The sequence below is a fragment of the Manacus candei genome, unplaced genomic scaffold (genome assembly GCF_025592945.1).
Source record: "Manacus candei isolate 608988 ecotype Guabito, Panama unplaced genomic scaffold, ASM2559294v1 h1tg000046l, whole genome shotgun sequence".
Lineage (NCBI taxonomy): Eukaryota > Metazoa > Chordata > Aves > Passeriformes > Pipridae > Manacus > Manacus candei.
The window spans coordinates 14,457,414-14,483,395 of NW_026138094.1; the positions used below are offsets into that span (position 1 = coordinate 14,457,414).

A 25,982-nucleotide genomic window follows, 5' to 3' on the forward strand; every position below is an offset into this window, starting at 1 on the left:
GGTCAACTACAACTAAACTATATTGCTGGTAGTTTACAATGCATTATCTTGCTTTACTGGCAGTAAGTTATAAATACCATGGAAAGTAGCACCTATGGAAAAGACAAACTACAGGCATGGCCATAGAACCATTTCATGTTCACATCACGTAAATCTTTACTGAAAGGAGAAGGAAAGCCTCAGATACTGTACTATATTCTAGATAAAAACAAAAATTATCACTGCAGCTGGTACACAGAACCTGCAAACAGTACTGCAAACTCAAGGACTAGTTCTAGTTGCCTCTTAACTTAGGTCAAAAAAAGGGAAAAACAAACAAAAAAAAAGCAAGGCTGGGCAGAAGCTTCTGCCAGTTATGAGACTGGTTATTGTATGAATTTGGATAATTATCACCAATTTCATGTTCATATCGTCCCCTGAACAGGTGATACAATAAATAAAAAGGAGATTTTCAGATTCAAAGACAAAAAGAAGAGACTTTTCTAAAAATTATGCAGGAATTGTTTTTTCTCTAAAACAGTTTTATCAAACCCGCAAAAGAAAGATTTTTGGAATAACTATCTTATCAGCACAGAAATAAAAAAAGAGAAGGATGTGAATACTCTACCAGAATGTGTATGTGTGGTGCTTGCTGGCAGTTTTTTCAATGCTTTTTTAAACTGTGCTATTCCTAAAACAACGTTCCGGACTTTCATCCACAGGAAGTAGCCACCTCGATTGCTGGAAGGCCAGGTACTCTCCAGAACAGCCTGGTTTGGAAACATCAAGGACAAATCAAGCCATTAACTTAAATTCCACACTGAGTTACACTGGCAGTTATACAGTAGATTTCTATACCTACAAAAACAAAGACCACACAATTATTCTGTCTTCTATTTCTTCCCATCACCAGAAATGACAGAATGACACCTGAACTGCTCCCTTATTCTGCTCGTTTCTATTTGCCTGGATAAAATCACATATTTTTTCCCCCCTCACCCCGTTCCAAAAACCTCTTACCTTATTGTAGTAGCCATAAGTGATGGCATTGGGGTCAATGCCAGCCTTCTGCATCTCAAAGAGCACCCTCACAGCCAGCACAGGCTGCCCATACTGCCCACAGAGCTGCATGAGGACCCGGTAGCACACCTGGAAAAACAGTGAGTCAAACGCGTGTTTCCCTCAGCGAAACCCAAGGGCTGCCCTCTAGACTTTTGGGGTTGACCTGTTTTACCTCATCAGGTGGGTCTATTTTTTTGGTGTGCATTTTCTGCAGCACATCATAGGCAGTTCTCAGAGCCCTGACTTTGGAGTGGCAGACTTTGACATAGGCAGGCAGGCAGATGAACCAAAGGCCGTAGCAGTGACGTAGCAAACACCTGGACCACATCTGGGGGATGGATGAGTACTTCTTAGCAATCTTATGTGCAGATTTGATTTCCTGGAAGGAAACACCGATTACTTGTCTGTATTTACATGACACAAACTTACATGTTAAAAACTGAACATGTAGCATTACACCTAAAGAAAATGCAATGTTAATATCAGCAAAGTAGTCAAAGTGGGAAAGAATGAAAGCAGAGTGAGTGATATCAAAACAGTTGCTGTGCAATATTCCAGGGACAAAACCTTGCATTTCTTTAACTTTCTGTCTATTACTTCAAACTTTAGAGCCCCTCTAAAAGCTCTGGATAGTGAAAAGAAGCAGATGTGGAAGCCCTACAGTTTGCAAGTGGCAACGTGCACAGGGGCCCTGTAGGATATGGTGCAGACAAGAAGCACAGCTAAACATCAAAAGAACAATCAGCACAGTCACTGAATCAGTGAAGAACCAGTCAGAATTTACAGCCACACTCAACCTGGCCCTTTCCAAAGCACCTCATGCTCCAAGAATACCTGCAAGTACCTGTTTAGTTCTCCTGAACATCGGTGATGGGCTGTTGGGGCTACTGGCTTTTGAGGACAGTTTGTTATTTGGTGCTGTGAGAAATCCTTCAGGTCGTTCAAACAATTCTAGTTTTAGTACTGGAAATCCATTATAGCTGTAAAAGAAAAGCAACACTTAAGACCTGCAAGTCAAATCCAAAGCAAAACATGTCACATAATAGCAAAGGAAATCAATTACAGTTGCACCAGAAGCTTCACAGGAAATAGAAAACACTAAAGTAAACCTTTAAAGACATGGTTGACAAAGTGGTTTACTAATCCCTCTGCATGATTTCATATGTCTGCACAAACAGTCTCTTAACCTGTTATTCAGCATAAGGAACTTAAATTGATAAATACATTTGCTGTCATAGCATTTTCATTAATTAATGTGTCAAATGCATTAGTATTGATTCTAGTTAAGAAAAGAAAATAATCTGTGTGGCTCAGTCCCTAGTGAGCATCACATGACAGAGGTTTATAAAAATCAATATGAACGATATCAAACTTTCCAAAATATTAAGTAAGATTAGATATAAGAACGTTTCTCAGAATTAATAAGGAAACCAATAGACAAACCCATTTGACACAATTACTAAATCACTAACACCAGTTTGCAGTGAATCTGTGATATACTCTCTTTCCAAAGAGTATCTGCAGGTTGTATCACCATCAATAGTAGCAACAGCCCAATGGACTGGGTCCAATTATTTCAATTTCAAGTTTAAAAGGTGTCAAGAGCCAGCACCATGTACTGTGATCACACAGCCAGCTTTATCATCATTGCTTCCATGTGCACACACACAGAATTAAAACTTCAAAGGAGCTGGCACACCAGGCATTTTACAAACACGTTTTTACGTGAGCAACAAAAAGGGACCGGAAAAATTTTATCACAAGAACCCAGAAACTACACTCTCCAAGGGCAACTGTCAGGATTTTGGGCAGCATCCTGCTGTGTGCTGAGCTCACCTGTACTGCAGAGGGTGCTCCTCCCCGTTTGGCAGAGGAGGGATCTCGGGGGGGGTTATGAAAACCGTGTGCTCGCTCTTGTAGGACTCGTCCAGCTCAATCAGCCGTGTTTCCCCACTTTTGTCCATATCCACCTGGAGAAGGGAAGTTAAAAGAGAAAGATTCTACCAGCAGCACTGTGTTTTCTGCTCTTACAGCTAAATGGTCAAGCAGGACAGTCTGTACCTGCATCAAAGAGCAGCATCTTAAAAGGAAGGACACCTTGCACAGTTGTATTGGGAGCTCTGAGTGTTGCATCTTTTTTGTAAACTGTACCCCAACCCAATAATCCAAGTTTTATGAACAGTCTGAATTGACTGTTCTCAGCTAAAAAAAAGCAGTACAAAGAGATTAATCCTACTGAATACATTTCTAGAACTATGTTTCTAACTGCAGCAATAACTTGAAATCTGTTTTTAAGAGCTATTTTCTAGCTTCTCTATTTTAACCACTGAAAACAATACCAAAACTTATCCAATTGTCTGACGTACACAGAACCTACACACACCACCATCCAGCAACTGCAGTCACTTAAAGGGTCATTAATGTCGTGATTACTTGTAGAGACTGCACAAATACACGTGCTTCCAAAGAGATAAGGGAATAAAAACGTGTGACCTTACTAAAATTAAAGGGGGACGGATGTAACTTTGGTTTTCTAATTTAAATGGTAACCAAATTACAGCCAAATTGTACATTGTTTCAAAGAATTGAATAAGCAACCTGTGGAATTCAAGAATGCATGTTTTCCATGCCTTAAGAGTTTGGCAACAGAGAACTGATGTACAAGAAGAAGCATTTTCCAGTTATCTCCTTCAGTGAGGTGCAAACATATCAAGTAGTTTCAATAAAATTCTTGAATATTTAAAGTTTGATAAACATACAAAGAGGTGTCCTTAATTACACATTTTGCTGCGTGAGACAGATGGAAAGTATTAACAAATCGAAGTAGCCAAGGAGAAGGAACATATGGCTGCTGAGAAGCAGCAATAAACTAAACCTTGCTTGGCAATTTAAATACTTCTAAGGACGTAAAAACCCCACAGCTACAAGTCTCACCAGTGAAATATAATCCAGCCAGTAGCTTAAATATGCATGGAATTGAGATAATTTTTGAATTCCTGGGAAAATGAAAACTTGTGAGACAATTACCCCAGATCTTTCAGTCCAGCAAAATGGGCAATCAATTACAATTACAATCTCTGCTGCTGCTGTCTAGGACCAAATAACATGCAGAAGAGATTACTCTTCAGCTTAAACTATTCTTCCAAATTATCTGAGGCAGGGCTTAGATGATATTTTATAGATAACTAATTTCACAGTACATGAAATCTGTCTCAACCCAGTGGCCTGTAACTGCCCATAAGAAGGTGTTGTATCACCTTCCAACCCATGACACCACTCCTTCATGCCTACCCTGCCAGGTCCTGGGTCACCCAGTGAAAGGCATTAATATACAAATAAATATTGACTTTATTGGAATAATTCAATTTTGGTATCTGGTCTTGGCTAAGGCTCTAGTTGGTACAGCAATCCTTGGTATACATCAATATTTTACTTTGCATGCTACTGGTGAGCAGAGTATCAGAAATAAGAGAAATTAAGAAGAAGCAGGAAAGAGAAGATGAGGCAAATATATAATTGTTCAAAGAAATCCTACATGGGAACCCTCATATCAATGAAAACCTGGCTTCACAAGCAATTCTAAGAGCATAGTACTGCCAGTGCCTCAGTTTCCCCACAGTTACCACTAGCACAGAAGCAGCTGGCCCTTCAATAAAACTGAATTAAATCCTCCGTGCCAGAAACAGAAGCTGGAGAAGTACAAATGCTTCCTGTAAAATTTATTCTCACAGCACTGCCATGAGCAGTTTTTTACAGTGGAAAGAAGCTGTCCAGGGCATCAAGGAGCAAAATAACTGGCAGTGGAACAGACAAGTCTCTCTTTCAGCTGTAAGAATGGCTACTTAACCTCTTAGAAAAGGTGAAAGCCCCAACAGCTCCACAGGTTATGTGCAGTCTCACAGTGCCAGCAACAACCTAAGCATGACTTTTTTTTTGTTCTGGAAGAGCTGTCTGAATTCCCAGACAAGATAATTACAATGAGGGCATCAACTTCAGCACCCTCATAAACCATTCTGCGAAATGAAACGTAACAGGTAGAATTTGACACTTAAAAGGTCATTGCATTCTGAATAAAAATCCCATTTAACTCTGGCCAGAGAACTGAACTGTAGCACAATGGAAACCAAGCACAGCTCAATGGTTCAGTCACTGGGGTATTTCTGTCTATGAGATTTTGTGTTTTTAAGCCCAAACTGGCACAGCAAAGCAAGCACTGCATGTTGGAGAGTTTTTAACTGAGCTATAGGATAATCGACTCTACATTACAGAAATGTTTGCAATTAATTCAATTTATAACACATGAATTCCTGCAAGTCATGCTGCAGAACTGGAAAGCAGAGTTTTGAGAGCTACTCCTACTAAAATATCGAGAGTAGCAAAAGCTATGAAGAGCATTAAGCAGCATTAGACTATGCTTTTACATTTCTCTCAAACTTTACTTCTTTCACACTTCTTTTCAAAACAGCTCTTCTGCACTTCCACATTAAAGATATCCATAAATATGAACTGTAAATAGCAGTTATCAGTCTTCAGTATTAATTCCTGTGGAATAAACAGCAGGTGACCTACTTTCCAGGAAATCCCAGATAACTGCACTCTGTTTAAACAGCAGTGTCCCAGAATAGTGTTACAGGTAGCCTGTAAGATGGCAACTGGGTGTGGAATTTCTTGTAATATTCATAAAAACAGGGATATAAGACTGGGGGTTTCAGTTCAGTTCTTCTTCTTGCACTTCTCACAATGGGACAGTATTTCAGAAGCTGCCATATATGTTCTCATATTTTATTTACAGTCAAGAATTTGAAGCAGAAAATGAAACAAAGCCTGACAAACAAGGAAAGTGGAAGGCTACAGTGACTAGGAAAACAAGGAAGTAAAAGGAAAAATATAAATAGACTTGCACTTCAAATATATTCTGCTTGTCCTGTATCAGGTAATGTAACCAGCAGCAGAAGTTCAAAGCTCTGTGCACACCAAGACTTACCTTATCCACACAGTCATCAAAGAAGGCCAGGCTGGCGTCCTTGTCGCTGACAAAGGAACATTCCTCAATGAAGCGAATGAACATCTGGGTTTTGGTCATCAGGGTGTAAAACTTCTGATGGGAACGGTCCCGACTCTTGAGGAAACCTGTAAAGTAAATCAGAAGCAAGTCAGAATGCCCAGAACAGAAGAGTTGACCAAAAATCCAGCATAAATTCCACTAATGAGCAATAACCTTTCTGCAATCTTTGCCACTCTGCGTAATTTTGTCTGCACTTACATTTTCACCACCATTTACAACACCAACACATAAATGCCTTTATTCTTTATGTAAGAGTGAATCTAAAATAATAAATTAATATACACAAACCAAGTCTGTAACTTCTCACCTTGTAGTTCAAAGAGAGAACTTGCATCCGTGGCTGTTTCAGAGGGTGCCTCTGTTATTGGCCTGAGATAAGACCTGTAACCTTTCAGTATTGAAGCCATGAAACACAGAAATGCTTCCTGGATCTCCAGATCCAACAGATGCAACTTCTTCCCAGAATTAAAATCATAGTCATTCATTGCCAATTCCATTAATGCATCTTCTCTAGGTCGCTGTTGCACTGTGAACAAAACATTATAATGGTTTCCTTTTTTTCCCCCCCTTGACAATGGTAAAAAATATTCTCTTTATGCTACTAAATTCACTGATTACTGAACCCCATTAAGTTTGCACTAGATTAAAATATATGCCAATTCACTCATGATATGCAACAATGGATTCTGCTTGACCTTATATAACTCATGTAACTTTGGATAACACCAAAAGCAGGGTATACTTATCTTGTAAGTAATTACTACAGCAACAGAGAGAACCAGCATAGATAGAGCTTTAAAAAGCCCTCTAAGAAAGCTGGTTGTAAAAACATGTGAAAATCTATACATGAGCTGATTAAAGAAACATATTTTAGGCCAAATACATAATTGGGATGTGTTACCTTTTTTTTTAACAGTGCCTTTCATTTCAAAGTGCTCCCAAAGAGCAGATAATGCACATTAAATACCTATATATGCAGAAAAACACCACCCAGATGCAGAGTGGAGCCATTAAAATACAACACACTGCAAAATGCTGAAACAGAGAGAAAGTTTTTTCAAAAAAGATCTAGAAAAATCTCTATTCTTAAATTCAGGTATTTGTATCTACATTTTAAAGCTAAAACTTCACTGCTACATGCAGAGTATGGTAACATTCTAGTTATGTCTCAGCAAAGTGCAAGGATGGTTTCATTACTGTCTCTCCACATTTATATATAATTACAGCCAACCTTACACTCATATCACATTTAAGCAACCTACTCTAATACGAATTTAAGATCACTACCACTCTATTTTTACATAGAGAACATAAGGCTTAAATTTTTTTAGAAAAAAGGCCTCACATAAAATACATCAAAATTCTGAAGGAACAGGTAATTTTCATCACCTATCAGTTATACCCTTCCTTGTGCAGCACATCCCAATAAACTTCTGGGTTTGTACATTCTGATCAGGACACAACTAAATTCCAATGAGCTCAGTAGCCATCAAGGTGTAAAAAGCCTTTAAAAAGAGTGTTCCACTTTAATGAATTTCACTAACATCATCTCTATCCATTTTTCTGCTTCTCACATCAAGGTTCAACAAACCTTGCCCTGCAATATTTGAGGATTCTATCAACAACCGGTTTTGACTTAGAAATTGTAGAATAATTGTGTCTTAAACATTTATAAACATTGGGGCTTTAAATGTATTATTATCATCTTCAAATTTTAGGTAAAGTACTGTTAGCTTGAGTGTCAAAGTTACCTCAATTGTCAAGATATGAAAAGACTTTAAAGACAAAAAAAAAAGTCCTTTATTAGGTTCTGACCTTCTGTACTAAAAAAATGTTTAGAGGAACTGGTGACTTCAGAACATATTTAATTACCTATTTATCTCCTAATGTGGCACACACATCCAACATAAACCTTATTATTGTACTTTCCTACTCACATTCTGCCAGTTGCTGATATAAAGTATTTAAAGTGTTCATCAGGTTTTTACAAGGTTTCTTTGGTAAGATCTTCCATGCAAGAGTTTTCTTGTCTCCAGTTCTGGAAAGGAAAAAACCAGAGTATGAGTGTACACTGGAATGTGTTCAGAGGATATTCCACCCCACCAGAGAAACTGGAGAATATACCAAATTTACTCCATTAAAACAGGACTGAAAACCAACCAACAAAGTCAAATTTGATTTACTGTGTGGAGGTTGGATCAGAGCCATCCAACCAATGCCCCATATTTCAGGATGATCATTACACTGCCACACTCCAGCACTGAAATCAATCCAGTTACAACTCATAAAAGATGGATTAATGGTATTAATCCTCTGTCATTGCATCAGCAACCACCACTCATGTCATGATCTGAGCTGTAATTACTTAAATTGCATGGAGAGAGTGACTAAAACATATGAAGTAACCCAAAATTAATCTGATATGGCAACTGCTTTCTGTTTAGTGCACATAGATTTGGACTTAAATTATATCATTATCATGATAAAACAAATTCCAACTCCAAATTCCAATGATCTTTATCAAGAGAGCACCAGGAAGACTCATTGCCCTTTAAGTTACAAAGCTGCAAAAGTTGTAAACATTTGATTGATACTTTTTTTCCCTGGGATGACACAGAATTAACATGTTCTAAGAAAATGCACAGAAAAATCAGTTAAAGTAGAATGAAAACAATAACTAGAAATAAATTGTTTTCAACTAATGAATATGTAGTTAATTAGACAAACATCAGAAGAAATGTAAAAATATGTTCCTCTTGACCAAAAAGTAACAAAGCCAAAATCATCCCAGCCTAGCTTGAACTAGTTCCTAAAAATTTCAGAGAATAACTGCTACACCAACTTGGTGTCAGCACAAAATCCTTGACAAAATTTCTGTTGACAAATACCTAATACATGGAAACTTCTCTAAATCCACACACAACTGCTGAAGCAAAAATAAACTCACAAGAAAATTTAGGAAGAAAAAGTTTAGAGTTAGGCACAGTAATGCTAAAAATCTGCTACCAAGAGGAGGATGATACAAAAGAATCCTGAGCAAAGACTTTGAGATGTTACACCAAGTACATACTGAGCATATTCAGCACTATAGTGAAATAACAGTCTAATTCTGAAATTACGAGTTTAATTCATTTGTGTGTATTAGAATCTTGAATTAGAAGCCTTACCATCTTCTGTCTTTTTTTTGTATCACCTCAACACAAGGTAATAATTCTTTGCTTTCAGTATCATAACAATATAATGTTTCCCAGTGGTTTTATCAGTGCACTGCTGTCTCTTACCAGTAATTTAGATAGTAGATTAATTAGTGTTACAGAAAAATGCAGTACTCCACACAGTGATGAGGAAGTAATATTACAATACTGTTATTTCAGTTTGTTAATGATGGCATGATTTTAAGGCTTAATTAAGACTCTCTCACCCATGACAGTTCACATCTCTAATTCTCAATGTGAAGTTCCTGTGTTTCATGTGGAATATGATTTAATTGTTATAATTTTCAAGCAGATGCCCATAAAAAGAGATTAGAATTTCTTCAACACTGAGAAAGCTGATCATGAAAAATGAGAATTCTCCTCCAGGGATAATCAAGTGAGAGACAACATGGTTAATCCAGGAAAAGTGCTAATGTGTGCAATAAGACTTTAATGTAATAGAATAAAAGGCAATAATGTGCCATGATTGGGCCTCCACTCTGCTGTGTTGAACAGGAGATATCATCTCCAGCATGTTCATTTCAAGAAGGATGATACATTAGGAAGTTCAGAGGTTTAAAAGAAACAGCCCTCCAAAAGGCTACTTTTTGTCTTTGAAAACACGAAGCAAAAAAAAAAAAATTAACATGGAAGAAAAATAGTTGATTATTAAATACTTACTGAGAAATTGTGTTGGTGTCCAGGTCAACACAGCTCACATCTGGAGGGGGGTCATAGAGATCAAAGTATCTTGAATCAATTCCCACTATGAATGGGCAGGGGGCACTTAACACATCTGCCAGTGCCAAGGGACAGAGAGGAATATATGGGCAGGGCCAGTGGAAGGGGAATATCATCTTGGAAAACATGCAGAGACAAAAACACAGGTTAAATGTGTGTAATACAGTCTGTGCAAGTATAAACCACACTAACTTCAAAATTCTTTAACACGGCAGATAATTCTTACTGAAGATCCAGATGCAGACTATTAAAGAAAAAATGCACTAATTTCTCAAAAATCCATTAAGAAAAGCTCTTCAGGATAGCAGACTGTGTAGAGCAGAGATTGCAAAGAATTGCTTAGTAATGACAGGCAGGAAAACTACGTGCACTTAAAATTCCACAGGAGATAATACAGTGCTAGTTGGGAAAATCAGGAACTTGTATTAAGTGCACTGTGATGACCAAACACAACACTTATTTACAATATTTATATACAAAGAACCAGCAACTCTTTCAGGTTCAACTTTTCCAGTTACTCTTTCTCTTGTCTTTGTAGGATATCATCAGCAGTATTAGTTTTTTCTCTCTAGTATCTTTTATTTTTAAGCAACCTTGAAGGCTAACAGCACTACTACAAATACCAGATTTTATCTAAAACCCATTTTTTTTCCATTTACAGATACAATACACGACTAAAACCCAGTACTTACAGAGACTAATGCCTCTGTGACACTCGTGAGGACAGAAGGTCGCAGGGAGTGGATGAGAATTTTATGTTCTGTCACAGCAAACACAAGCAGAGTCACTGCATTCTCAGGTCCTAAATTCTGAAGTAGTGTAGAAAACTTGCCTCCACTGTTACAGGATATAAACACAATACATACACACTGGTGAGTTACAAAGCACAATAAAAAGAGAAATGTTCAGTAACAAAATAAGTGTAAATCTGCAAATATTTCCTTTAAAGAAGATTATTTGGTACACTTCACAGTTCAGTAAGGAATGGTCACTTCCCAACAGTAACCATAATTCCCTGAGACTCTTTAACCAGTTGGGACTATTTTCAGGACACATGAATGATGACTTTTCTCTCTGAGAAGCAATTTACAGGGAGACAACATGTCTTTCATTAATCATTCTCCTGCACTGAGACATGAAGGTTAAGACAGTCACAGAACTCCTGAATTCCCTTTGCAATCCAAAAGCTGCACTACCTTAGGAGCCCAGGCACCAACTCCTAAAAAGGGCATCTAACAATTTATATTCTGCCTCAAGAACCGCTACAATTATTTGAAAAAACCTGCCATAGATTGTTAATTAAGAATGTATCCTTGTCAGGTCTAATCTGAACAAACTTCAGGAACACCAGCTTCCAAAGGCACGAGACGAGGTGAGTTAATTTACACAACTGCAACTCAAAATACTAAATCTCTTCCAAGACATAAATCAGAACACATTTCACAATTTACAGAAGATGCTGCTACTTGCCTCAGTGGGAGAGGTGATGACACAGGTTGGCTAAGGATCAGGTTATCATGTGGAGATAACTGGAAAAAGATTTTAAAATACGTCATGTTTATTCTGAACTTTGGAAATATTTACTGGAAATCACACAACTATAAGAAAGAACACTTAAAAATTATTTAAATTGAGCTGAACCTTGTACATCCCAGTTGTACAGCACTATAAGAAGTGCTGTGCAATGACATGCATCAGGATCTTTTAATAAGAACTGGGCAAAGCACAATCTTCCCTTCTTGGTCCGAACTGAATATATTGCATATTCATAAAGAGGACTTTAAACCAGCTAATGCTGCAGAAAATTGAATACATTAACTGCTGAAAAATGAAGCCCTCTGTATTTTAAGGGCAGTGAGGACCCACAGTTCATACACAGCTTTCAGGGGCCGGGGGGGAATTCATTCTGGATTTAGGGGAAAAGAGATGGATAAAAATTCATGAAGGGGAGAGATGGCAGGTCATAATGTAAAGCCATATTTTCTTCAGAAGGCATGAGAATTAGGCTCTTGACTGGTAGAGACTGCTCAGCTCTGACAGAATCTTTAAAATTTGCATTAGCTGAAGATCCAAGACAAAGATCCTATGAATTCACATTTCTTTCTTATAGTGACATGACATCAAGCAAAACCATATATTCATACATATATTCAGCATGCCTGGGAAGACTCATCAGTACAACACCACCAACACACAATCAGTTTATCAAAGCTCAGCTGCTGTTTTCAGCCACAGGAAATCCCAGGTAACAGATACCAGCTGGCTTAATCCTCCCTATATTTTTTCTTGTATAAAAGCAGTAGTAACTCAGTAAGTTGTAACTTGTAAAAACTAAGCTGCAAGTTCTGACAACTTTTAGTAACGTTTCACTTTTGTTTCACCCCAGACCCACTGCAGGTGACCAGATGACAGAAGCCAGAAGGTAAGACTGATGACCTAGAAGCTCTCAGTCACCCAGGGCTGTGCCTGGAGACTCAGCAAACATTAATTGGAATTAAGGAGTCCCTGCAATGCTGCTTCCCTGCATGTTTCACATAGCAGAGCTGACAAAGGCTGCTGCTACATCCCATTCCCTGACAAATGAGGATGGCCACACCACTCCACATGCTGGATTTGTCTTCCAGTGAGTCACCTTGTGACCACCAGCACCGTTAGCCTGTTCAGTGGAAGAATTCAAAGGACTCATTTTTCAGCCTGAGGCAACCCTCATAAACTACTCCCAGAAAAGAAGCATCAGCCTGATGTCCTCTGACTTCAGTGTTTCAGCAAAGGCAGATAAACACAATTAAATCTCTATTTGAAGAGCACGTCTCCCTCAGGCAGAAGGGGCACTTATTGCCCCCGTTCTCCAGAGGGAGAAACATTACTCTGTGTGCTCTTCAAGTTTGCAGGTTGTGAGAGTGTCATTAGCACAGGAACATCTGTGCAATAAGGGGATGTAGGACATGGAGAGCAGAGTCCAGCAGATTTCAGGTCAGAAGGAGCCTATCAACGGTGGCAGCTGCAAAATGGGAACATTCCGGAGTGTTTTCCTAATGGCTGTAATTTCTTTGAGACTTAAAAAGTCAGAGACATGCCAAGCTCTCTCTCTCACTTGTAACAGATGCTAAGCAGGATCTAAGAATGGGTTACACATCCAGACTGGCACACACAGTTACTAAAATATACCAGGTCTCATTTTCAGAAAGCACATTATAGGAACCTGCAAGACATTCTACAGATATTGCAGAATTGTTTAGCAAAACGCTACCATGCTTTAGTTAACAAGCTTCAGAGAGAATTACATTTCTTCCATGAAATGAGATCCTAAAAGCTTGTAGTTTTCAATAATACAGGCATTTCCCACACTATTTTTGGGGGAAAATCTTAGGTATGATCTGGGTTTTTTTATTCAGTGCAGTTTCAAACACAACTCAAGTCCCTGGAAGCAGCTGGAAGGGAGTATTTACTCACAGACCTCAACCACCACTGCCTACTGTAAAAGCAGTGTTTTCTATGTCTGTACTATCAGCTACTACAGTTGTACTAATTTGATGCACAAAACATACTGAAAGTAAGATAAAACAGACATCATTTCACAACACTTCTATCCAGGTCTGGAATATACACCCATGTATACTCTGACAGAGTTTCCTAAAACTTCAGGCTATAAAAAATGAAATGCTTTTCTCTAAACTCAATTTTACTCTCTGTAAATACGTGCTTAGTATTTCCTGGCACAAATATTTCATTGAACGTGAATACAAAAAAACCCAAAACAAGATGTAAAACTCCTGGGTTTTGAATTGAACTTTCCATAAGAAAAGGGACAGAAGTGTCAGACACAGTTTCAGTGTGACTGTTCTCCAGCCCCTTTTCAGTAAGAGTAAGAAATATCAACTTCTTTAGAATAACCAAGTAAGTGAGGAGGATCTTCAATATTCACTACACACTATAAAGACATAACCCAAGATTGTATTTGCTCTGAAAAGCTTCACTACCACATGGGCTACACAACTAAGACTGAAAACTGCACAGGGCTCTCCATATTTTATGTTACACAAGAAATAACAGAGAATAACAATTTTGTAATGACTTAATCAAAACCACAGGATTGGTAGAACACTACAACTAGAACAGATATCTTTGCAATAAAATTTTAACGTTCTGCCTCCTAGGAGGAAATAAAAAGAAGATTTAATAACACTTCAGAAGCCTTTGAGATCAGGATTTCCTCTCTCCTGCCAACTGTGATGCAGCTGAAATTTCAAATAACAGGTAACAATTGTTGCAATTATTTCACTCCCAGCCCTGCAGGTAGGACAGAATAAGGGTCATTTTGGATAAAGTGCCCCTTGTTAATGTGTGTGGCTCTTGCAGGTCTCACTAGTACTAATATGGAGAGGACAGGATGAAGCCCCTTGGGAAGAGGGGTAATCATGAATATACACTTCACATCTGCATTTAATTTTATTTATTTACTTTACACTCAGCCTCCATACAGTAGCAAGAAGAAAACAGTTCAAAAGCTATTGCAAAGTCAAACCAGATGCTGCCTTTGAATAGTTTCTCATTAATTTCCATATACTCTGAAAAAAATTAAGCTCTAAGCTCACTGAACACTTTCTTGTAGTAATTCACTAAAGCCTGAAACTGGAAACAAAATTTTTACAGATTTCTCACTGTTAAGTGTATGAATTCAGAGGGGAAAAAAAAACAGGAAAAAAAATTTGGAAATAAAAACTACATTTTTTCATTCACTAACCTGTTCAACAGCTGTTTTATCTTCACTTAAGATACAGTTATTAAAGAAAATTACACTTACCTGAACTAGAATTCTTGGCCTCTGAGGGGATGGAAAAGGAACCTTATGCATGAAATGGGAAATGTGTCTAGAGGAAAAGAAAAAAATACTGATTTAGTAGAAATTAATCTTAAACTGCTTTACCACAAGACAAAATTTTGTCCAGTAAGAGAGATCATTATATAAAAAAATGGAACATACTCATTCAGAAAACAGAGAACAAAAAAAACCCCACCACCTAAACCCTAACAGGATATTCTGACCTTCAAAACCTATTTTTCTCCTGGTTACAACCAAAATGAGAGGCCAGATTATCTTTCAGAATACAAACTTGGTTTATGAGACTGAAAAATTCAAAGAAATTTTTTTTTTAAATTTGTAAAGTAGAAATATTGATGGTTGAATATCACAGTACCATTTTATAATCCTGCTTCAGAGAGAGTTTGAAATAGCACCATCCCTCAGAGACCAGCACTGGTTATTTGCAAAAAATATTCACAGCTGAATATCAAAGAGAGTCATTTTTCTCATCCATTTTCTTCACTTCTAAATAGAAAGTGTTATATAAAATTGCTGATGAAAAAAGTAAAGTTTTTCCATATATACAAATACAGAAAAATGTTTTAAGAATTTGACCACGTTCTCAGTTTTATGAATTGATTAAACTTGCATAAGTTCTAAAGGTGTAGTTCTACATAATAGATACTTTCACATTAGAAGAATGACATGCAATCAGTAAAAACTCAGGAGAAACAGCTATTCCATCCTAAACTAAATGCTACAGCACATCCTTTATGGGATTTCTGCAACTCTAACCATTATGACACAGACAACCACCCAAATTTTGAAGAAATTCAGACAAATCCACAAATAAACATTGATTTGGGATTTTTTTCTCCACTACCAGTGTATGAAGGTGGTGGTCAAAATATGGAATATTGATCACATAAGGGAAGGGGCTGTTGCTTGTGTTCAAATACATGCATGGCACAGACACTCATCTCATTCAAACAGCCAGAGAAACCAGGCTAGATAATATATTAGAATCATATTTGAATCATCCAGGGTAAGTTGACCAGTCAGTTTACAAATCAGAGAAATCAGAATAGACAAATAAATCCACAGAAATCAAAATTAAACATTTCTTATATTTACTTCTCATGTTATTCATTCACAAAACTCAGAATCCCAAAAACCTCAGCTTAAAAAAAAAACAACCACAAATCCAAACCAAAAAAAACCCAAAAACCTTCATCTTCATCACTGGAAGTTTACACTCTTAGAATTTTAAAACAAGTACAGTGATGTGAAGTGGAATAATGAAGGGGACAAACAACCACCAGAAATACTTACTCCTCATAAAAGTTAATATTGAAGTTTAAGCAGAAAAAAAGACTGCCATGCAATAAAACAGGAAAGCAAATGGTGTATTTGAAATCTGATGCAGTAAAATGTTACTTTAGCCTAGAGATGTTAAATGGTGTTACATATCAATTACAGGTATCGACCACTTCTGGGGTGTGAGGACTTCCACTGCATTTTAAAATGTGAAATCCTTTGTGTGAGAAGGAAATTAGTTTTATTTATCACTAACAGAGGAGAATTACTAGTGCAAAATATTCCATCTGCTTTATCATCTTTCATTACACTACAAATAGGCATTTGAAAAAATGCAAACCTATGTATTTAATTCTCCTGACTTGATGTGTGCAAGATTAAGAAAGGATTTATAATCTTGCTCCTCACTATGGCTAAAGGGTGCAAAGCTAATTAAAACAGCTTTCAGAGACCTTTGCAGGCACTTAAATCACAAATAAAAACCTAGACTTTTTCAGGAAGTAGGTAAAGATACATTTAATCACAGGAGAAAAGTGTTTCATTTAGTGTAACCATTATATTGATGACTAAAGTAAAGAAGTATTACGGGAAATTTAGAATAAAAAAAAAAAAAAAAGAGCTCTTATCAACTGCAAACACCATTGTGAATGTTGGAAATGACTTACTTTTCAATGGGAAGGACATGTGGGCCAGAAATGGAGTAACGATACAGAAAGGTGAGAAACTTCTTGAAAGCATCAAAGAAAGGCCAGTGGGAGAGCAGACAGATGCATTTGTTTGTCTGAACTGTTCTGCACGTGTCTGACTTGCCCTCAGCAGCAGCTGCCAAGCCCAGCTGAGATCTTTGTTTCTCTGTGAGGTTCTCTTCAGGATACAGCTCATAAAACTGAATAGCAGCACCATACACCTGCAGAAAACATCGTGGGGTCGAAGTCAGTAACTCGGCCTCGATCCTCAAAGCAACCCAACAAACCCCAAACACACAAGGAAAATCAAGTCTGTGTTACTGCTTGAAAAGCTGAATTAATGCATCATTTTTGGAAGCAATTTATCCCAGAATATTCTTATGGCTGTGAAAATCCAGACTGTCTGTTAATTATTTAAAACACTTAAAAGTCATATGAGAAAGAGTAATTTATGAAACTGTTTAAGGGAGAGAAAAATAATGATTATGGAGAGTACAACTACAGTCAACTGCTCCTACAATTACCTTTAGAGCTATTTTAGAAATCCTTTATATGCAACTCAAAGCAGTATTCCCTGACATCCAATTTACTTTTTAGAACAAGTATGTACATGCAAGGTCGTTTCCATGCTTGCAATAAAAATAGAATACTTGTATGTATATGCAGTCAAATTTTATAGCTCTCTAGTTTCACAGGCTAACAGGACTGGAAAGCAAAGGAATACAGGTTTATGATCAACAGTCCAGCTCTGAAATAAATGCAAGTCACTCTTTACAGCAGCCTTTGAATTAAGCCCAAATGAACAGGTTTCAAGTTTACCTCTGAAAATGTTCATTATCATAATCCTGAACAGATAAACAACCACATTTTTTAAATTGAATTATTAACTTCTTTTTTAAGCTTTCAAAGTACCTTTTCTGCAGAAGCTCCAGTTAGCACAAAGGTAGAAAAAACTGGGAGAGGGTATTTACTGTTTGATGGCCAACATTCAATGGTTGCACCCATAGGCAGACAAAAAAGAGGCACAGATTCTGGTAATGGGAATGATTCATAATCTTCTTCAGGATATCTGCATATTAAACCTAGAAAGGGAAGGTTTAAAGAGGTAGTTATGGAAGGAACAGCAGGAGGAGATTTGTAATAGCTCATTCCACAAAATATGCCTAGAAAATTCATATGTGAGCCTACACTAACTTCAGAAGATCAGTAAAGTTGTAAATTAGGGAAGAGATGGAAGGGGAGATGCTGCCACAGCCTAAGGAGTAATCACCTGACTAAAGCCTTGGACTGAAATCCTACTTTCCATTCTAGGAACTATTAATAAGTACTTCATCTTTTTCTGTTTGCAGGCTTTGTGCATCTCAGCTGTTATACTGTAATATTTCACATTCATCATCAGTACAAACAAAGATTTAAAATCCAGTTTAAAAAACGGTACCATGAATAATTGAGAAATAAGACTGAGGTTTTCAATTATGCCAACAAAAGTTCCCTGAGAAATATATATATATGTTAAACATTAGATTTTTTTTTTAATATAAATAGAATCAATTAATTATACTGATCCACCTCAGCCAAGGATTCAGCTACTGTGCTGTGAGACCAGCGTGTTTACACTTCATTTCAAACCCAGCTGTAAAACATGCAGCTCTGAAGCAGAGGCTTTTAGCACTCAGGTCTTCAGTTACATCAGATGGCTGGAGCAACCCATCCTGTCTGATTGCCAGCCCAGGGGACTGCAAACTGAGAAGGGATACTGCAGGAAAGGATTTGGGATTTCTCTGCATCAGAGAACAGCATCACTACACACTTTTCCAATATAAAGTGAAACGTTAATAAGCAGTAAAAACTGGTAATCAAGAAGGGCAGTGGAGTTTCCCCCCAACCCAGAACCAAAATTTTGTGCAAGCTACCACATTTTTATTTATTTACAAATTTACTGCCCACCTTTTAGTACAACCTAAACTCCTGTTGTTTACAGAGAGCAGCATCTCAAAGGGATATAAGTGAATTAAAGCTTAAGTCTGAATCATGCTCATGACTTGCATGCCAAACAAAATCAGGGTTTAAAAAAAACCAAAAATGAAAACCCAACACGTTTCATCAGAGTCACAGCAAATCTAATTCTGTCTTATAAATAAAACAACAAAATAAACACGATACACAATCCAAAAATACTTAAAGAGCTCAGTGCCACTGATACTCAGGGTAGTGTGGAAGTCTACAGGATTCTTCAAAATGTTTCTTTAAGAAAGTGATCATGCAAATGCATCAAATATTTTTTGTGCTATTTTCTTCTGTTTGTATATATATATATATACACACACACATCCTTAAAAGACAGTTACCACTAAAAGAAAATTCTAAAATAAAATAGTCATGATACATAGTTCTAAGGCTTATTTTAGGACATTGTTTTAAAAGAATTCCTCAGGGAAAGATTCCCTTTTTGATAATGGCAAGACAGTGTCCAATAATTCTTCAGTACAAAATGTATCACATTACAAATGAGCCTTTACATCCTGAATTGAAGATAAGGAAAGGCTAAATAGTAGTTACATACCAGCTTTATATGATATGGTGTTGGTTTTTGCCACAGACTTTTTGTAACATAAATATACTGCTGAGCCCCACTGTAAAATAAAAAAAATTACTGGATTAAGTGATGAAATATAACAAAAGGATGTAATAGAAAAGAGTGGAGGAAAACCTCACACTGTTAATAATTTTAAGTTTTCAAATTCTGGACGTGAAAATAAAGAACATGGAAAGCCATGGGACAGAAAAGACCAGCACCCTCAGAGGGAACACAGATGTAACAATTTCCGTAAGACAGAACTTCCATAACCCAGACAATACACAGGGACTGGTAGAACTGAGAAATCCACTTGTTAATGCCTACAGGCATTTATTGAAAAACAAGCACAAATCAGCTCCCAGGATCTTTTTAACATGATCCTACTTGCATATGCAGTCAGCATCCTCATCAGCACACTGACTTCTGAGAACCCTACAAGTGCCAGGAAATGGAGCTGCAAATTTGACCAGGAGACACCTAAAGACTGGGTTCTGCAAATCCAAGTGCTGTGACACCTGTGTATTAATTTAGCAGGTCAGGAACCGTGTGAAGGGTTTAAACAGGTTTGCAGTCAACAGCTTCCAACATCACCTCACATGCAACTTTCTTCAAATAAGAAGTTGGTGAAACCACTGAGGAGATTAACATTTATAAAATAGCATTGTAGGTGATGGGAGAGTTTTAGAACAAAACAGAAACTATTTGTTAGATACAGAATTCCCATGACACCAGTAAAATCAGTGTCAGAAACAGCCACATCTGTAAAACCTCTGGTGACACAACAGGTTCTGAAGGACCAATCCAAAGCTGCTGAAGTCAGCATTTCCAAGTCAGCACTAAAAACATTTGCTCCAAGGCTTCCAAAAATACTTTGTTCCAAGCAGTAACGAAGGAATGTAATCCTCCAACTCTTCCAGTATTTGCTTTATCTTTGGAGAGCACTTCTCAAAATTTCTCACCAGGTACTCCACGAGCTGCCACAAATACTCCTCAAACGTTACATCGCTGAGTACCAAGCGCCCAAAACGCAGATTTTGAGTCTTACCATACTGTTATTAAGGTTCTTGTCGACCTTGCAGAAGGTGTGAGGGGGGGTCTCTCCCTTGCTGGGGATGATGATGCAGATGTCTGTGACAGCCAGCGCGTTCTGGGTCATGTTCTCGGCGGCCCTGCGGTAGGTGATGAACACGCGCTGGGACGAGGCACTGCCACTGATGTTGGCAGGACGACCATAGGGAGTGGTCTGGATTATTTCACAGCCTTGCTTCACTCTCTCTTTCCCATCATATAAAACCCTAGTTAAAATGGGATGGGAAAAAAGTGAGAAGGTACATTTTTAAAGCACTTCGAATACCAACACTACACTGAGAACTGTAACCAAGTAATACTAATTTAACAGCACCTCTTACATCCTCTCTGAACATTTTTACAGATCACATTATATCAAACTGCATTCTAACAAAAGATCTTCATGACAAAATCATACTAGTTTTCCTCACATATAATTGCTTTTAAGCATTCTGTTTACTGCAAAACAGTGTTATTTTCAGGTCTACTAAAGATTCATTTCCTGATGCTAAGAATGTCACACAACTCCCTTCTCTTCACTCTGTATTAAATAGGTTAAGCATCTTATCCCAATCTAAGTATATACATTGAAAACTGTAAATGGCTTTGAAAACTCCAAAATGTGAAGGATCACAGTTGTCATTAAAATCCACTCAGCACTCCTTTTCCCTACCAAACCAGGTTACCGCGTTCTCAAGACAACAAATATCTTCCTGTTTAGAGCTTTGCCTTGTATTTAAAAAGTATGGCACTTAAAGAAACCTGCCTTATCTGCTCATTAGTCAAATAAAGCTGTGAAAAGCACCCACTGGAGCAGAAAAACCACTCACCCCAAATCAGTGAGTGGGGGCTTGTCCCTTCCCCGGCGATAACAAAGGTATATCTGCGGTCCTACGAGGCTGCCGTTGTTGAGATCTGCAGACAGGCCTGAGGGAGTGACATCTATGCACTTATATCCCTGGGGAACTTCCTCCCCCAGGGATTTATTAAGCACTGTTACATCTGTGATGGGTTCTTTTGGCTTGGCTATTTTATGGCAGGCGTCGTTGAAGTGGATTTCCTCCTCCAGTGGTTTGGAGATGTCCGTTAATCCTGCGACGACAAAGTAGTCGGCAACACGGGCCCCTTTGTCTTCCATCTTCCATCACAAGATGTTGTAACTGCTGAGAAAGAAAGGGATGCCAGTGTCTGTGAAGGCAATTAGAAGATATCAGAAGTAATAAGGTGATGTTTATTTTTAAAAACACACAGTAGAAGAATACAAAAGGAATAGATTCAGCGTCAGATCACGTAGCGCTTTTCATTTGTAATCACACCCTTCCCAATTTGGGATTCTGAGCCACAGTCTTGTGAGTTAATTGTTAAATCTTGGAATGGAAAACCAGAGTGGACTCTCTGTGTTAATTTACACACTGGAGTAGCTGAACAACAGGAGCAGTAACATCAAAGTTCTGTGCAAAGTTTTGCAAACAGGTCACTACTGGGCCAAAAAGCAGTTCTTGTGTATTCTGCCTACAGTCTGTTACTGCATTCAGCTCACCATGACAATGGATCTTCCAAGGCTTCATCTGCAATTAATTTCCTTCCTGAATATTAAACATATATGCAAAGGCTGTCTTGATTACTCTAAAGATATAATATTTGCAGCTGTAAGATTTTACATCAGATATCAAGGCCAGATCTTCACAGAGTATTTTTTCAGGCTATAAGTTGATACCATTTCATTTTACAGTGTTTTGGGACTCAGATCCTTGACAGGCAACTCATCCACAGCCAGGGACATACCAGCTTTTATACGAAACACTTAAACTGAGTCCACTTCAATAGAGCACAGACCACTGTGAAACAAAAACATTCAAGACCACATGAAGTTTTTCGGAATGAGGAGGAATAGAGTCCTGCTGTTCCAGCCAAACTGTGTTGGGAAATTATATTCTTTGTTCCTGGAATGCATCGATAAAAGAATTCTTTACATATGAACTCTTCCTGTACAGTATTTTTTGCAGTGCTTGCTGCCAATGTTGTAAATTAACTTCAGCTCAGGATACACATCTGTGGTGGGATGAGAAGACAAGCAGTGCATGGCACTACACGTCAGGAGATTCAGTTTTCTCTTTGTCAGAAGCTCTTGAATGCCTTTGCAAGCCACTTAAAATTCACGTTTTACTTATTTTACAGCTTGATTTTGCAAATTAAAAAAATGCTGTTTCATGGAGTATTGACAAATGAGCTAAAAATGTTTATCCAAGTCACTCATATGTGCTGGAATCTTGCTAAAGTAGCTTCAGGAAGTTTACTGTCATCGAGTTCCAGACTTTTTAAACCAGACAGGCTATTTAAGACTCCCTTTTGTTAAATTAATTTTGTTTGGGTGCAAAATTTTGTTGCAAGAGAAACTGTTACCATGCAGGAGTTTCAAGAGCTTGCTGACAGTCAGAAACTGCACTAACAGAATTTAAAACAGTTTGAGTGGCTGGTACAAGACTTCAGTTTTCATGGAACCTTTATTCCCTTTGCTTTATTTCCCTTTATTTTTTGGTCTAGGTAGCTGAGTATTAAGCTTCATCAAACTTCTTGGATTTTACCAACAACTTTTTGTTACAACAAAATAAATTTGGACATCTCTCACTGGTAATGAGGAAAATTATGTCATAAATTGATACTGAGCATGTGATCAAATTGTTTCAAGCTGGCCTCAGATTTCCAGCCCCAGTTCCTGCTCAAGGAGGAAGAATGTCAGGCTGTGCCTGATCACCCCTGCCAAACTCATCAACCACTGCAAGAGAGGCAATTCCAGCTTCCTTCCTGCTCTTATTCTGTAGGTTGGTTGTGTTTTGCTGGACTGACTCACTCAACAAGTTTCTGAAGTTGCAAGGAAATGAGTAAAAGTTTTTATTCAAGGTTATTTACGTCATTCAAGAAAATGCCAAGAAAATATCCCCCAAATTATCTAACCTTTATTTCTTTCTATATGGTTAATAGGCAATATGGGACACTTCAGAACACGATTCCTGGGAAACAATCACCAATGTACAGCAGAGTAACCGTTTGAAAATAACTGCTCAGCTTGTGCTTGGAGAGAACAGAGAATGCAGTCACAAAACTAAGCTTAATTTAACCTAAATTCAGTTATTTCAGAAACATCTGGAATATGTTCCTCAGCATACATGAAAGTAATAACTACAAATTCAAACTCCTCCTTGAGTGATATATCCAAAGACACACAAATTCAGCCTCTGCATATGGTGCCTATTATCTCACTGTCCATCTGGCTTCAGGGAATCCACACAGGCTGGGAACAAATGCATGGAGAGAGGAAAGATACTTCACAAAGCATCTTTAAACTGACACAAGACCAAACATTGACATCTCTTAGCTAACAGGACTGAAGTTCTAACTACTTTGAAACATTAACAATTCTCTGTAAAACGTAACCATGGTATACCACATTTTAGCTACCATAATATTAAGTTTTGTTCCTTTTCCCACCAGCATCATTTCACAAACCTACACTGATTTCTGGAGTGATTCACAATGCCTTTTAAGCTGAAATGAAACCAATATTTTAGTAATCAAAAATTCTACAAATGATGGCTGTTAAAATTGCAAGCAAGCCTTTTAACTCCAATGTATTAGCAGCCCTATTCCAGTTTAATCAGCCCAGACAGCATCACAAATAAACACAAAGACATATATATTATACTGAAGAATCAGACTTATCTCACTATTCATTATTTCATACTAAGTTTATACCAAAAGTCTTAAATTCAAACATTCATTTATTCCCAAAAGCACTTTCAAGAAAAACTGGGACAAGCTCTGCTCATTTAGAGCCAGTTAAAATTAGAATCCCCTACATACAAACACCTGCTACCACACAAATTTGCTTCCTAAGGTTATAGCACATAATAGACAAGTCAGCAAGACTTTCATAATTTAATGCAGATTTTACAGAAGGGAGGGGGGGAAAAAAGGCCTGGCTGATGATGCATCATCCCTTCAAATCTGCCCCATCCCTGGAAGTGTCCAAGGCCAGGTTGGACAGGGCTTGGAGCAACCTGGATTAGTGGAAGGTGTCCCTGCCCATGGCAGGGAGTGGAATGGGTGAGCTTTAAGGTCCCTGCCAACCCAAACCATTCTGGGATTCTATCAAGGTTTTATCGTCCTTCTCTTTTGATACAAAGGCTTCCAGCTAAAAATGGGATAAAATGCAGAAGATATACTGCAGGGGTATTTTATTTAAGCTGACTTAGACTTTACTAGAGCTGCCCTGATACTGAAATTTTCAACATCTGGTTAGTGGGAGAGCAGACATGCCAACTTCATGTTAGCAGACCCCAGAAAGGAGGTATATAACTGTGAGTTAACTCAGTGACAAACAATCATTCTGTGAAAAGCATTTCACATAAACTGATGAATCTGAATAATTTCTGGAGGAGCTTTTACCATGAAGGTATTTCAAAGCATGTTATACACATCTCACAGTACAGCAAGTCAGCTTTGAAAAAAACCCCCAAAACAACCAAGCATAAAAACACGCAAGAAAAAGAAAACAGAAAAAGTCACAGTGCACAACAGCATTGCTTAAAGCAACTGGTTCCAGAAGAAATTCAACATTTACACTTAGTGCCACACTGAGAAGCTTCAACTGCTTCTCTACACTTCAGTAAGCTGAGGATGAAAGGCTGCACTTTGAAGACAATGCCATGGGATTTTACAAAAGTCCCTGGAAACAAGTGCAATCCATGGTCTTTGAGCCATCTCATGATAATCATTTTTAATGGACTGCATATAATTAATACCACTATAAACTGAACATCAGAAGCATCAGTAAGAATCCAAACCTTGCAAGTAGCACAGTCGCTTGTAAAAACATTATTAAACACACACACAGACTTTGCAGATCATGACTATATAAATGTGGGAGAAGAGGGCTTTTTGCCATTTCTAAAAATATGGGAACAGAGGAAACAATCAGATAATCCTCCCACACAACCACAAACTATTAGCTTGATTACTCTGCTGAAAGACAAAGAGTAAACTGAGTTTCGTTGTTTATTCAAGTTAATTTTCTAATATCATTATATTTTTTCACAAACATTTAGGGAATACTAATTAATAACTCTTGCTGCCTGTCACCAGTGTTGTAATTCAACCAGTGTCCAAGCTTTTTGAACAGGTCACATTTCTCATTCAAATGCTCTAAGAGAAAAGCACACATCAGCTTTTCCCTACCACATGACCTGGTGTGGATGTGCAGCAGGAACAGGAGTGATGCTTCATGAAGCAGGATTTCCTGCAGTTGCACTGCGCTGTTTGCAAGGAAAAAAATCCTGATTTAATTCCTACAACCTGCTCCTACCCACAGAATTTTGTAGAGGTAACTTGTAAGTGGCTGCAGACCAGAAGAACCACTCCAGCCATTCCAGCTTCTTCCAAGAGCCAGCTTTCCCAGACAGCAGCAAGGACCATCTGGCTCCATTAGAAG

At 37.9% G+C, this 25,982-nt stretch overlaps 1 protein-coding gene across 8 annotated transcripts in view; it reads right to left on the bottom strand.

Annotated features, from left to right (window-relative positions):
* Positions 1-25,982, bottom strand: part of DENND4A (DENN domain containing 4A) — a 49,653-nt gene that overhangs the window by 15,603 nt on the left and 8,068 nt on the right. For 5 of the 8 annotated variants that reach the window (XM_051797253.1, XM_051797258.1, XM_051797257.1 and 2 more), the window contains exons 3-19: positions 21,325-21,682; positions 20,472-20,721; positions 19,412-19,481; positions 17,761-17,930; positions 16,828-17,069; positions 14,846-14,912; positions 11,512-11,570; positions 10,734-10,878; positions 9,982-10,157; positions 8,044-8,144; positions 6,414-6,632; positions 6,026-6,171; positions 2,878-3,011; positions 1,886-2,021; positions 1,214-1,420; positions 1,000-1,128; positions 608-749 (exon numbers count right to left, since the gene is read on the bottom strand). In XM_051797253.1, coding sequence (XP_051653213.1) covers positions 608-749; positions 1,000-1,128; positions 1,214-1,420; positions 1,886-2,021; positions 2,878-3,011; positions 6,026-6,171; positions 6,414-6,632; positions 8,044-8,144; positions 9,982-10,157; positions 10,734-10,878; positions 11,512-11,570; positions 14,846-14,912; positions 16,828-17,069; positions 17,761-17,930; positions 19,412-19,481; positions 20,472-20,721; positions 21,325-21,632 — 2,701 coding nt within the window. In that variant the 5' untranslated portion in view covers positions 21,633-21,682. The remainder of the gene's footprint in view (positions 1-607; positions 750-999; positions 1,129-1,213; positions 1,421-1,885; positions 2,022-2,877; positions 3,012-6,025; positions 6,172-6,413; positions 6,633-8,043; positions 8,145-9,981; positions 10,158-10,733; positions 10,879-11,511; positions 11,571-14,845; positions 14,913-16,827; positions 17,070-17,760; positions 17,931-19,411; positions 19,482-20,471; positions 20,722-21,324; positions 21,683-25,982) is intronic. The other 3 variants (XM_051797255.1, XM_051797252.1, XM_051797254.1) reach the window with 2 other exon arrangements.